This window comes from Sus scrofa, chromosome 1 (assembly GCF_000003025.6).
Source record: "Sus scrofa isolate TJ Tabasco breed Duroc chromosome 1, Sscrofa11.1, whole genome shotgun sequence".
Lineage (NCBI taxonomy): Eukaryota > Metazoa > Chordata > Mammalia > Artiodactyla > Suidae > Sus > Sus scrofa.
In genome coordinates, this window is record NC_010443.5 from 270,029,158 (window position 1) to 270,041,317 (window position 12,160).

Below are 12,160 nucleotides of genomic sequence, written 5' to 3' on the forward strand. Positions count from 1 at the left end.
CTTTGGGCCATCGTGTTATTCAGGGCTGCTGAATAACAATTCCATTTTCGATTTGAAAATTTTCCATTTTCTCTCGGGCTGAGCTCTCCGGTATTGAAAGTGCAGTGTTGAAGTCCCCTAATAATACACATTGCTGCTTTTTTCTCCCTTCCGTTGTCTTCGTGTTCCCGTTAAATATTCGGGTGCCCCAGTGTTGGGTGCATGTATGTTCACAATGGTTACATCCTCTTGACGAATTGACCTATCACTTGGTCTCTTGTAACTGATTTTGGCCAAAGGTGTATTTTATCTGATGTAAAGATGGCCAGTCCTGCTCTGTTTTGGTCGCTGTTGGCAGGGGGATATCTTTTTCCATCCCTTCACTTTCCGCCTCTCCGGGTCCTTGTAGCTCCAGCGCGTCCCGCGTAGGCAGCATGTTGGTCTTCTTTCTAGAGCGTGAGTCATTGTGTGCACTTCTCCCCACTTCCCGTCCCTGCTCACCTTTGCCTCTTTATTTTACTGCCCCAGGTGACAACATGTACAGCTGTGAGCGGTGTAAAAAGTGAGTGTGTGCATCCTGGGGACCTCTCCCCGACATCCCATTGCCAGCTGGGGTCCACCTGTGTGTGTTCCTCGTCCTCCCGGGCCGCCTGGAGAGTGCGATCCTGACCCCCCAGAGGGACCCGGGAGGGAGGGCCCCTCCTCTGCCTTGGGCCCCCCTCCCCGGTCGATCACGTCCGCTCTCTCTCCTCCAGGCTGCGCAACGGGGTGAAGTACTGTAAGGTCCTGCAGCTGCCCGAGGTGAGTGGAGCAGCCTCCGGCCCCCTCTGCCCTGTCCTCGTGCAGGACGGAGGCCCAGCCCCTTCCGGACCCTGCTTCTCGGGCTGGGAGACCCCGGGGAGGTGTGGCAAGTGGGCAGGCTCGTGGTTCAGCATGCGACTTGACCCCCAGCTCCTTCACCTCTCAGCACGTCTCGGGAGCCCAGGAGGCAGGTGTGGGGGAAGGCCTTTCAGAGGAAGTGGTGTCTGCATGAGGCCTGAGGATGCAGGCGGGTGTTGGACAGCCCATCTTGGCAGCCCGTCCTGTTAGTGGAGCTCAGCTCTGTTGTCTCATGTGTCTTTTTATTTTGTTTTTCGTTTTCATTTTTGACCACCCCGCAGCATATGGAATTCCCAGGGCAGGGATCAGATCCGAGCCGAGGTTGCAACCTAAGCCACAGCTGCAGCAACACCGGATCCTTAACCCACTGTGCCGGGCCAGGGATCAAACCTGTGACCCAGTGCTCCCAAGATGCCGCTGATCCCGTTGTGCCACAGCAGGAACTCCCATGTGTGTCTGTAGAGGCTGAGAGCTGACCTGGCCTGGCTCCCATGCATAGCTCTTGGATGTGTTCAAATGGAGTCGGGGCTGGGGCCTCTGGAAGGTTCTGGCCGCTACGTTCCTTGTTTTCACCTGGGCGACGGCCTGAGCAGGCCATAGTGGGCTGGTGGAGGTCCCAGAGCCAGGCCTCAAGGAGCCCATCGGGTTACCAAGATCACAGGGCCCTGGTCAGCCCTGGGATGACCGACCCCCTCCCCCCAGATCCTGTGCATTCACCTGAAGCGCTTTCGGCACGAGGTGATGTATTCATTCAAAATCAGCAGCCACGTCTCCTTCCCCCTCGAGGGGCTCGACCTGCGCCCCTTCCTCGCCAAAGAGTGCACGTCCCAGATCACCACCTACGACCTCCTCTCCGTCATCTGCCACCACGGCACGGCAGGCAGTGAGTCCCAGCCACCCTAGTCCGACTGTCCCCGTCCTGTCCCCTTGGGTATCTGTCACCCGCCGGCCCCTCCTGCCACAGGTGGTCACTACATCGCCTACTGCCAGAACGTGATCAACGGGCAGTGGTACGAGTTCGACGACCAGTACGTGACCGAGGTCCACGAGACGCTGGTGCAGAACGCCGAGGCCTACGTGCTCTTCTACAGGTGGGGGCCCCGGGCGCCGGGGCTGGGGGCTGCCGACGAAGCTCCGCGGGCCTCCTCCTGCCGGGGTGGTGGAGCCTGGAAGGGCTTTCGGCCGCGGAGGCGTGAGGGTTTGGGGAGCAGGAGCCGCAGGTGGGATTTTCTCCCGTGGTCCTGGTGGGAGGTGATGGCGGGTGGGGGGGGCCGCGGAGCAGAGGGAGGCTGAGGGGTTCCGGGAGGGGCGGGGGGGGGGCTTCCTGCACGGGGCGTGGCCTAATCCACCCCGCTCCGCCCTCGCCCCAGGAAGAGCAGCGAGGAGGCCTTGCGGGAGCGCCAGCAGGTGGTGTCCCTGGCCGCCATGCGGGAGCCCAGCCTGCTGCGGTTCTACGTGTCCCGGGAATGGCTCAACAAGTTCAACACCTTCGCCGAGCCGGGGCCCATCACCAACCACACCTTCCTCTGCTCCCACGGAGGTGAGGGCGCCCGTCTCCCATGGAGGTGGTGGGGGGCGGGGTGGGGGTCGCGGGCCGAGCCCCCAGCTCCTGCTCCCTGTGCCTTTCTCCGCAGGCATCCCGCCCAACAAATACCACTACATCGACGACCTGGTGGTGATCCTGCCCCAAAACGTCTGGGAGCATCTGTACAACAGGTGCGGTCCCAGGAGGCCAGGCTGGTCCCCTCCCGGCCAGGCATTCAGCGGGGCGGGAGAGGGACTGCCACCTTGCCCCCGCCGCCCTCACCAGGCAGCAGAAGGGCCGGGAAGCAGTTGCAGGACCCCCTTGCAGCCGTGTCTGCATGGAAGGAGATGCACACGTTTGTGGATCCTCCGAGTCACAGGGGACAGAAAACCGGCTCAGGCCAAACGACCGGAGTGGCCCCTCTCACAGACGGTGGGGCACTGACTGCAGGGCAGCCTGGCCGGTATCTCTCCCCCACCCTATGCCCAGCTCGGGTGGCTGTGAGCACGTGCTGCCTGGGCCCTTCCAGGTTCAAGTCTGCCAGGACCTAGAGCATGTAGCTGACTCGTGGATGAGAGAGACCCTGCCCAGGTCGGGGTCACTCTGCATCCAGGCAGGCGGGAGGATGGACAGACAGGCCCTGGGAGGTGAGAAGCCAGGGAGGCCTGGCTGCCCCCACATGGCGGACTGGCTTTGCCTCACCCCCCGCAGCTCAGTCCCAGGCTGTGCCCGTGGCTGGTGAGCAGGTCAGATCCCCACAGGGAGAGGCATCCCCAGGCCCTGTGGGAACTCCCCCCCCCCCCCCAGGGACCTGCAGGCCTCCCTTTGTCCTCAGAGTCTGGCCGGATGGGCTTTTATTTATTTATTTTTTGTCTTTTGTCTTCTTAGGCCACACCCGGGGCATATGGAGGTTCCCAGGCTAGGGGTCAAATTGGAGCTACAGCTGCTGGCCTACGCCAGAGCCACAGCAATGCCAGATCTGAACCATGTCTGTGACCTACACCACAGCTCATGGCAACGTCTCATTTTTAACCCACTGAGCGGGCCAGGGATCGAACCTGCATCCTCATGGGTACTAGTTGGGTTTGTTAACCCCTGAGCCACAGTGGGAACCCCATGGCCAGGTGGGCTTTGACCACCACAGCTCCTGCCCAGAAGCAAGGGAGGCGGTGACAGTGTTCATCAGTCAGATATTTGTGACACCTGCTGCAGGGCGGGCACCTCGCTGCCCTGGGCTCTCAGGCACAGTCAAGCGGGAATGACAGGTACACAGGACCCGGGCACAGGGCGCCCAGGGAGCCCGATGGATGGGCCAGGCAGCACCAGGGAGCCTGGCTCCGCTGGTCCCGGGGCCTCCCCTCAGGGCTGGCGTCTCTCTCTCCCTCCCACCCCGGGTGCAGGTTTGGGGGCGGCCCTGCCGTGAACCACCTGTACGTGTGCTCCATCTGCCAGGTGGAGATCGAGGCGCTGGCCAAGCGCAGGCGGATCGAGATTGACACCTTCATCAAGGTGCGCGGGGCGGGGCTGGGGCGGGGCGGGGGGGGGGGGGGGGGGGGGGGGGGGGGGGGGCGGGGCTGGGGCAGGCGGGGCGGGGCGGGCTGGGGAGCCGGTACCCTGGCCACACCTGGAAGGTGTTCACTGGCAGGAGTTGGGCTGAGGAAGTCGATCCCTCTGCTTGGGGGACTGTTGAACAGCTATTAAAGGCGTAGGTGCGGCCATTTGGGGCTGAATGAACCTTTATTTATTTTTTTTTTTACTTTTTCTTTTTGTCTTTTGTATTTTCAGGGCCACACCTGCGGCATATGGAGGTTCCCGGGCTAGGGGTCTAATCAGAGCTGTAACTGCTGACCTACGCCACAGCCACAGCAACGCCAGATCCTTAACCACTGAGCGAGGCCAGGGATCGAACCCTCAACCTCATGGTTCCTAGTCGGATTCGTTAACCACTGAGCCACGATGGGAACTCCAATAACAATCAAATATAAATAAATAAAAATAAACTGATGTCGCCATGCTTCATTTTAAAAAAAGAAAGAACAGGGGCTTAGGGACCCTCCGTCATTCAACCATAGAGGGTTGGATAAAAGACACTCTGCTTTGTGGCTGTTCAAAAATGATGCGTCAAATTAGTTAACGAGTGAGCCAGGGGATCAAACTAGTGAACGAGTGAGCCAGAGGGTTCTATTCAATGGGCGGGGGTGGGGGGAATAGCATCTGCCCCGTGATCTCAATTGCGTTTTTAAAAAGTTGTGGCTCAGCAATAACGAACCTGACTAGGATCCATGAGGATGCAGGTTTGGTTCCTGGCCTCGCTTGGTGGGTTAAGGAGCCGGTGTTGCCATGAGCTGTGGTGTAGGGATCCCGAATGGCTGTGGCTGTGGCTGTGGCGTAGGCCAGCAGCTGTAGCTCCAATTCAACCCCTAGCCTGGGAACCTCCATATGCTGCAGGTGCGGCCCTAAAAAGGGGAAAAAAAAAAAAGTCACTGACAAGAGAGTCCCCAAAATGTTAGGGGCAGCTGTCTGAGTGGTGGGATTGTGGGAGATATTTACTTTCTGTGAGCTTGTCTGGCACGTCTGAATTTGCTGTTGAGGATCTCGGGTTCTGTGAGTCTGATGAGGACTGGCGGGGTTCGGGGCCTTCACGCCGCCCCTGCCCTCCGCCCCGTCCAGCTGAACAAGGCGTTCCAGGCCGAGGAGTCGCCCAGCGTCATCTACTGCATCAGCATGCAGTGGTTCCGGGAGTGGGAGGCCTTTGTCAAGGGGAAGGACAACGGTGAGTCAAGCAGGGGCCGCACCAGGGGGGACTTGGGGCTGCCGGTGCGGGGAGCGTCCCCGCTCCCTGCGGGGCCGGGGAGCGGCTGCTCTTCCCTCCTGCCAAGCCCTTTCCCTGGGGATTCTGTTGCACAAATAACAGCCTTTAGTTGATAGACGGCTTCAGACTCTTAGCAAAGGACTTGGACCCTGCGTCCTCTGGCCCCTTGATTACAGGGGTGGAAACAGCCCCATCACAGGGCCACTCCCGAGTCCCCCGTGGTCCTCGGAAGGGAACAGCAGAACCCAAGCCCCGCCCTGCACACGGCCCCCCTCACTGCCCCCGAGTCCCACCCCCGGCTGCCGGAGCAGGGTTTGGGGCCTGGCGGAGTCCGCAGAGCCTGGAGGTTCTGGGCGGTGGATGTTCATCTTTCGGAGCATAAGCACCACCAGTGCTCCGGGAAGGGAAGCGCCTGGAGAACCCAGCTCTAGAGTCACAGCCCCCTGGACCCTGGCTCTGGCTTGTGCCAGCCCTGCCCGGCAGTTCCCTCAGCTGTGTCGCCTCCCGCAGTTGTCGAGGCTTTCAAGAGCTAGTGGGGTGCACGGGAAGGGCGCTCAGCAGGTGACTGTTGACATCAGATTAGGTCAAGGTCACCCGGCACTGGACATCCCCCCACCTCACCATGCTAGGGGCCCCTGCTGGGTCCAGGGATGCCCCGAGTCCCTTCTGGCTGTCAGACTTGAGTAGGTGAGCCTTTGGAGCCCCGAGCCCCTCACCCTGCGAGAACTTGACCCTGACCCCTCGGGCCCAGGACACAGGCATCTCTGGGATCACAGGTGTCAGAATCACACCTGGAGAATGGCTCTCGTCTGTTGGGGGGTGGCGGGCCATGGCGGGGCTGGGACTGGGGCTTCTTCCCGCTGCTGCTGAGGCCCAGAGGCCCTGAGCCAGGCTGCGTCTGTTCCAGAGCCCCCCGGGCCCATTGACAACAGCAGGATCGCCCAGGTCAAAGGCAGCGGCCACATCCAGCTGAAGCAGGGTGAGCCTCCCAAGCCCCCCGGGCTCCCCTCTTCCCCCCTGGCTTCCAGGGCCTTCCAGGAGCCTCCTTGTCACCTGTCTGAGTCGGGCTTCATGCATCGGAGACCAGGCCAGGGCTTGAGCAGATGGGCCAAGGTGCTTGGCCTCTGGGGATCCTCCAGCACCACCACCCCCATTCTGCCCCTCACCCACCTGCCCTTTTGGTGTGAATCCCACCCCCTGGGAAACCAGGGGCCACTCTCGTTGTGCCCTCTGGGGTCCTCAGAGAGTGGACGTTCCCCTGGAAAATCCCAGGATGCCATCCACAGCTGCGCACTGAAGCCGGGGGCTGTCCCACCCCCCCAAACGGGGCCTGGCCCTCCCGGACCCCCCCTGCCAGGACGTCGGCTTCTGCAAGCCCAGCCTGACCGGTACCCTGGGGGCCCCGCAGGAGCTGACTACGGGCAGATCTCAGAGGAGACCTGGGTGTACCTGCTCAGCCTGTACGGCGGCGGCCCCGAGATCGCCATCCGCCAGAGCGTGGCCCAGCTCCAGGACCCGGAGAGCCTACACGGGGAGCAGAAAATCGAAGCTGAGACGCGGGCCGTGTGACCTGCTGGGCCAGCCTGTAAGTCCCCGCCTCCCCCTGCGGAGACCCACTCGTGTCCCCCGTGTTGGACGTGCGCCCTGAGCACACCCAGCCCGAGGCTGCTTAGAAGGACCTTCGGGAGGGCCCCGTGCGGATGCCCCTCAAACCCTGGTGTCCCCGCAGGCCCCCACCTTTGCCCTCCTCCCTCCGGAGGGTGTGTCTGTACCCAGATGAGAGGCCGGCCGCCGGGAAACGCGGATGTAAAGAGGCAGAAAGTTGTTTTGGTTCACAGTGAGTAGCGCCGCAGCTCGGAAATACACCCACTTCAGGCTTGTTTAAACGACCCAGGCTCCGCGACCGTCCCTCGGGTCCTTGTCTCGGCAGTGCCCTCTGTCACTGCCGTCCTCGTGTCCCCCAAACCTGCCGTCTCGCTAGCTCGGGCCCAGCTTCTGTCCCTGGAGCGCTCGGTCAGGGGCCGCGGCCTTGGGACGGAGGGTCGGGGTGGCGTAGCTGCCCCGCTGCCCAGGCGTCTCCCTGGGGTGCCTGGTCCGGCACCCAGCTCCCAGGTAGAGCCGGCGAGCAGGGTGCTGCGCGTTCTGCAGAGAGGACGCGGCCGCTGGTCACCGTAGCCAGCCCCTGAGGCCCCGCTTCGCCCCTGCGCCTCCCGTTGTCCCCGAAGCCCCCGCATCCTGGGCGGCTGTCAGTGTTCTTCCTGCAGACTGATGACTCTGGACGCCCGCGCAGTTGGGACCGGAGGGCAGGGGTGGCTTCCCTTCAATGGGGACGTTTCTGGGGGCAGCTGGTCCCTGCGCCCTGTGCTGCTGAGCTGGCCGTGGAGGGGCTGTAACGCACCCCTGCCAGGGCCCCAGATGGTGGCACAGAAATACCTCGCGTTGCCGTGTTTGCTGCTCACCCAGCTTCCCCGGGGGCCGATGCTAGAGAAGCCGTACGCCCGCCACCTCCCCCCCTCCGCCCCCTGACACTGCTGCGCGGCCTAGAGCCCCGGGCCAGGCAGGTGCCGTCCTGAGCCAGCTCTCCCGCGCCAGTCCCCTAAGTGCATCCTCTGGACGTCCAGCGAGGCCACGGCTAGGCCGCTGGGACCGGGAGCACAGCAGGTGGCACTGAAGCCCCTGGGACGAGACAGCCGGGGTGAGACGCTCACCTCGCCAGGGCCAAAGTGAATTTGGGGTGGGGAAGCAGTCCTGGGGCCAAGCCCCCCACATACTGTGGCCTTCAGTCTCCCTAGAAGCAGATGCCAGTGGAAATTCCAGCAGGTGGTTCGGGCAGAGCCCCCGCCCCACACCCACAAGCTCTCATAACATGTCACTCGCTTCTGTGATCTCATTTCACCGCATCTGGTTCCTTCCCCGCTGAGGCAGCATGTGAGCAAAGAACAAGCCACGGCTGCAACTTCTGGACATTTGCCATGGTCCTTGGAAAGCTGCTGCTGCAGCCAGCGGTGACCCCCCTGCAGAGCCCGGCGGCCGCATGTTGCACCGTTTGTGACGTAGACTCCTCTGTGCAGCCTGTAATCTCGTCCCACGTCTGCGCCGTCTAGTTTGTGCTCAGAATGTCATAATAAATGCATAACATTCCCTGCTGCCCACGCAGTTGTCTCTGCGTCCGCCGCCGTGGATTCTGTTCCCAGAGGGAGAGTGAAGCTGGCTGCCCGTGGGGGGGCGTGTGGCGCTGCAGTGATTAACATTCCAAGGGACCGGACACTGCAGGGGCTTTGCGTGGCTCCCTGAAGGCAGAGCGCATCTGGAGGCTGCAGGAGCCGAAGAGGAGGCTGAACTGCTTTAAACACTCATCAGCCTGTGTCTTCCTTCCCTGGAACCAGCCCTGTCCCTGGAGAAGGGGGCGCCCCGGTGTGGACAGGGTGGTGGTGGGGGGTGAGGCCAGCCCAGCCCAGGGGCTGGGCCCCAGCTGGCATGAGTGCACGGGCTCTGTGCCTCCGGGCTGCTCGGAATGGCCCGGGAGCAGGGGTTCCCCTCCCTGGACCCTTGAGGGGGTGGGGGGCTGGAGGTCCCTTTCCTCCCCCCACGCCTGGGCATCGCGGCATGTAGTGGTTGCTGGTGTCCGGCACCAGGAGCTCCCTGACATTTGGTGACGGTGGTGTTTTATGGTCCCTGTGCTTGGGGTTGGTTTATTTATCCTTTGGGGGTTTGGGGGAGAGACGAACGTGAGATTTATGGATGAGTTTATAAACATCCACCTGTGAAATTCCATCAGACATGCGCAGGAACGTGTTCAACATGAAAAGTGACAGATACCCGCCCCCAGGGGGGCCCGCGGCCAGTGCCGAAGCCCCCTCGAGGCCTCCTGGTCACATCTGCCCGTCCTGCCCCAGAGGAAGCTCCTCACCTGCCTTTCCTTCAGCCCTCGTATGTGTGCGTCTGAGCACCACTTTAGCTTCTCTCGCATTCGCATGCGGGATCCGTGGGATCCGTGGTACAGACTCTGGGACTGGCTTGTCCTGTTTAACATGGAAGGTGAGAATGGGAGAGTTTTATCAGGAGCGTTGATTGATCCGGAGGTTTGGAGACATGGATTTGTTGTCTGTACTGTGGGAAGGAGAGAGGGAGTGGGAGCTAGAGACGGAGAGGGAGCAGGTGGCCTTAAGAAGGTTTCCCCAGGAGCTTCCATCATGGCTCAGCGGTTAACAAACCCGACTAGGATCCATGGGGACGTGGGTTCGATCCCTGACCTCTCTCCCTGGGTTAAGGATCCACATTGCCGTGAGCTGTGGTATAGGTCGCAGATGCAGCTGTGGCTCTGGCGTGAGTGGGCAGCTACAGCTCCGATTCAACCCCTAGCCTGGGAACCTCCGTGTGCCGCAGGTACAGCTCCCCCTACTACCCCAAAAAAGGGAATGTTTCCTCTCTGTTTCCCTTTGAAATACCAGGCTTTCCAGTGTCTCAGGCAGACTGAGATGCTGCTGGCAAGTGAAGCCAGAACAGGAACGTGTGGTTGCACCTCAGTTCACAGATGAGCGGAGACAGGAAGTGCCGGTCGGCCGGGGAGGCCACCTTGCTCTCCTCTCCTCTCCCACAGGCCGTCGCGTGGTCGGGCTGCTCCTCCAGGCCTCCCGGCCTCGCTCCAGCAGCCAAAAGCCACCTGGCTGAGTGGGGAGTGTGTGGGCCAATTGGTACCTGTATCTGCAGGCCTTTCCATCTGTCTGTGCTTCTGCTCACAACGTGCATCAGAAAATACATTTGTGGGGAGCTCCCTGGTGGTCTAGTGGTTAGGACTTGGTGCTTTCACCACTGTGGCCCGGGTTGATCCCTGGTCTGGGAACTAAGATCTCACATCAAGCCTCTGCACGCCACCACCAAGAACAAAAAAAGAAAATGATTTGCAAGGTGGCAGTCATCCCAAAAGCATAGTTTCCTACCTTTGTTCTAGTTGGAATTCCGTGCAATTGTCAATTATCCTGCAAGTGCCACATTTTGAGCCCCAGAGAGCCCACTTGCCTTCCTGGTCCCCCTGTTGGGGGAAGCGAGGGGTGTTTGGAATGGCACCTCCTTCTGGCTGTCTTCCTACTACACCTTTATCTACAGCAGCTCTAGAGGGGCTCGTTGGTTGTAGCAAAGGCCTAGGGAGCAGGGAGTTCCTGTTGTGGCTCAGTGGGTTAAGAACCTGACTAGTATCCATGAAGACTCAGGTTCCACCCTTGGCCTCGCTCAGTGGGTTAAGGATCTGGGGTTGCCTCTGAGCTGTGGTGTGGGTTGCAGACATGGCTCAGATCCCGTGTTGCTGTGGCTGTGGTGTAGACTGGCAGCTGTAGCTCCGATTCGACCCCTAGCCAGGGAACTTCCGTATGCCGTGGGGACGTATTGAGATGCACCCTCCAAGCCCTTCCTTGCACCTGACACCAGCCGGCAGCCCAGGCGAGGGCTGGCTGGAGAGCCGGAGCTGGGGCCCAGCCTGGGGGTACCAGGGGCACTGGGCTCCCCGGGCAGAATGCCCCAGCACCCAGGGGAGCGTCCCCACCCCCACTCTTCCGGGACCCAAAAGAGGAAAATGAGGAAATCCCCTATTTCCTCCCACAGCTTTTGGGCCCTTAGCTCTGAGGCCAGAGGCCCCAGGGTGGGGGGCGGGGGGAGGGGGCCTTCTCAGCTTCCGCTCTGCCTCCTGTGGCCCAGCGCCGTCTCCAGCTAACGGGAGGTCATTTAAGAACGTGCCATTCCCTGAGCCACCTGGACAGAGGCAGAAGGCTTTAAAGCAGGGCATAATGCATGCAACTCGGAGAAACAGCTCCCACCCACAAAGGCTGTGTGCTGAGTGCCAGTCTGCAGTCTTTGCACTTGAATCCCAGGTCTGGCAGCACAGCTTGTGCCCCCTCTTCTCAGAAGAGGCCAGCAGCGAGCAGGGAGGAGGAGAGGCCTTCTCTAGGCAAGGTGGACAGAGACGGGCCTGGGCTCCCCCACTGCCTAGGACACGCGGGGACATTAATCCCCATGTGGCTAGGCCAGCTGCTTGTTACCGTTGGCTTCTGGCTCCTTCCCTCACTCAGACCCGCGTCATCCATTTTTTGCTGTCTCCTGGATACTGCAATTTCAGAGGTCTCTTTTGCCTTAATTAAAAAAGAAAGGGCAGGAGTTCCCATCGTGACTCAGTGGTTAACGAACCTCTGACTAGTATCCATGAGGATGCGCGCAGGTTCGATCCCTGGCCTCGCTCAGTGGGTTGAGGATCTGGCGTTGCTGTGGCTGTGGTGTAGGTCGGCAGATGTAGCTCTGATTGGACCCCTAGCCTGGGAACTTCCATATGCCCATGGTGCAGCCCTAAAAAGACAAAAAAGAAAAGAAAGAGCAGGCATACTTGAAGCCCCTGGTTCTGCCCATTTCCTTCCTGGTCAACCTCTTGGGGACGCTCGTGCTGCCCCCCTCGCAGGCGCGCTTCTCTCCCACTAGGGGTCGCCAGCGCCTCTGCGCGGCGGCTGCAGGGGCGGGCCTGGGCGTGGCCAGCAGCTGGGGGCGGGGCGAGAGGGAGAGGCGGGGCCGAGAGTCCCACACCGCCCGGTGTGAGTCAGGGGTTTCTGTGCTCAGCGCGGCTGCCTTCGGCTGCCACGGGAACACCAACTGCACCTGTCTGCGTGGCCGCTGCTGCTTTCCGACCTCGAAGGGGCGGAAGCGGGTCGCAGAGGTCGAGGTGCCTGGAGGGGTGAGGTGTCACCTCCCCAAACGCTTGAACGCGGAGTAGGTGCATGAAGATGGGAGAAAGTGGGCGGCGTTTCGGACCCGCGAGCTCAGGGCCAGGACAGGCTCCGTCTCGGAGCCGGAGTGAGCTCGGAATCAGAGCTGGCATCTGTGAAGCGCTGTGGCTGTGGCGTCGACCAAGTGTTTTCCCAACTGTCTCCACGGCGTCCTCACCCCATTGCCGGGGAGACTGAGGCCAGAGAAGCGGCGACCCGCGC

General features: G+C 61.4%; 1 protein-coding gene across 1 annotated transcript in view; it reads left to right on the plus strand.

Annotated features, from left to right (window-relative positions):
- Positions 1-8,342, plus strand: part of USP20 (ubiquitin specific peptidase 20) — a 41,968-nt gene extending 33,626 nt beyond the window's left edge. Inside the window, 11 exon segments of the mRNA XM_021070139.1 lie at positions 508-541; positions 735-780; positions 1,561-1,741; positions 1,823-1,949; positions 2,229-2,398; positions 2,493-2,574; positions 3,784-3,892; positions 5,054-5,156; positions 6,103-6,174; positions 6,604-6,780; positions 6,925-8,342. Coding sequence (XP_020925798.1) covers positions 508-541; positions 735-780; positions 1,561-1,741; positions 1,823-1,949; positions 2,229-2,398; positions 2,493-2,574; positions 3,784-3,892; positions 5,054-5,156; positions 6,103-6,174; positions 6,604-6,764 — 1,085 coding nt within the window. The 3' untranslated portion in view covers positions 6,765-6,780; positions 6,925-8,342.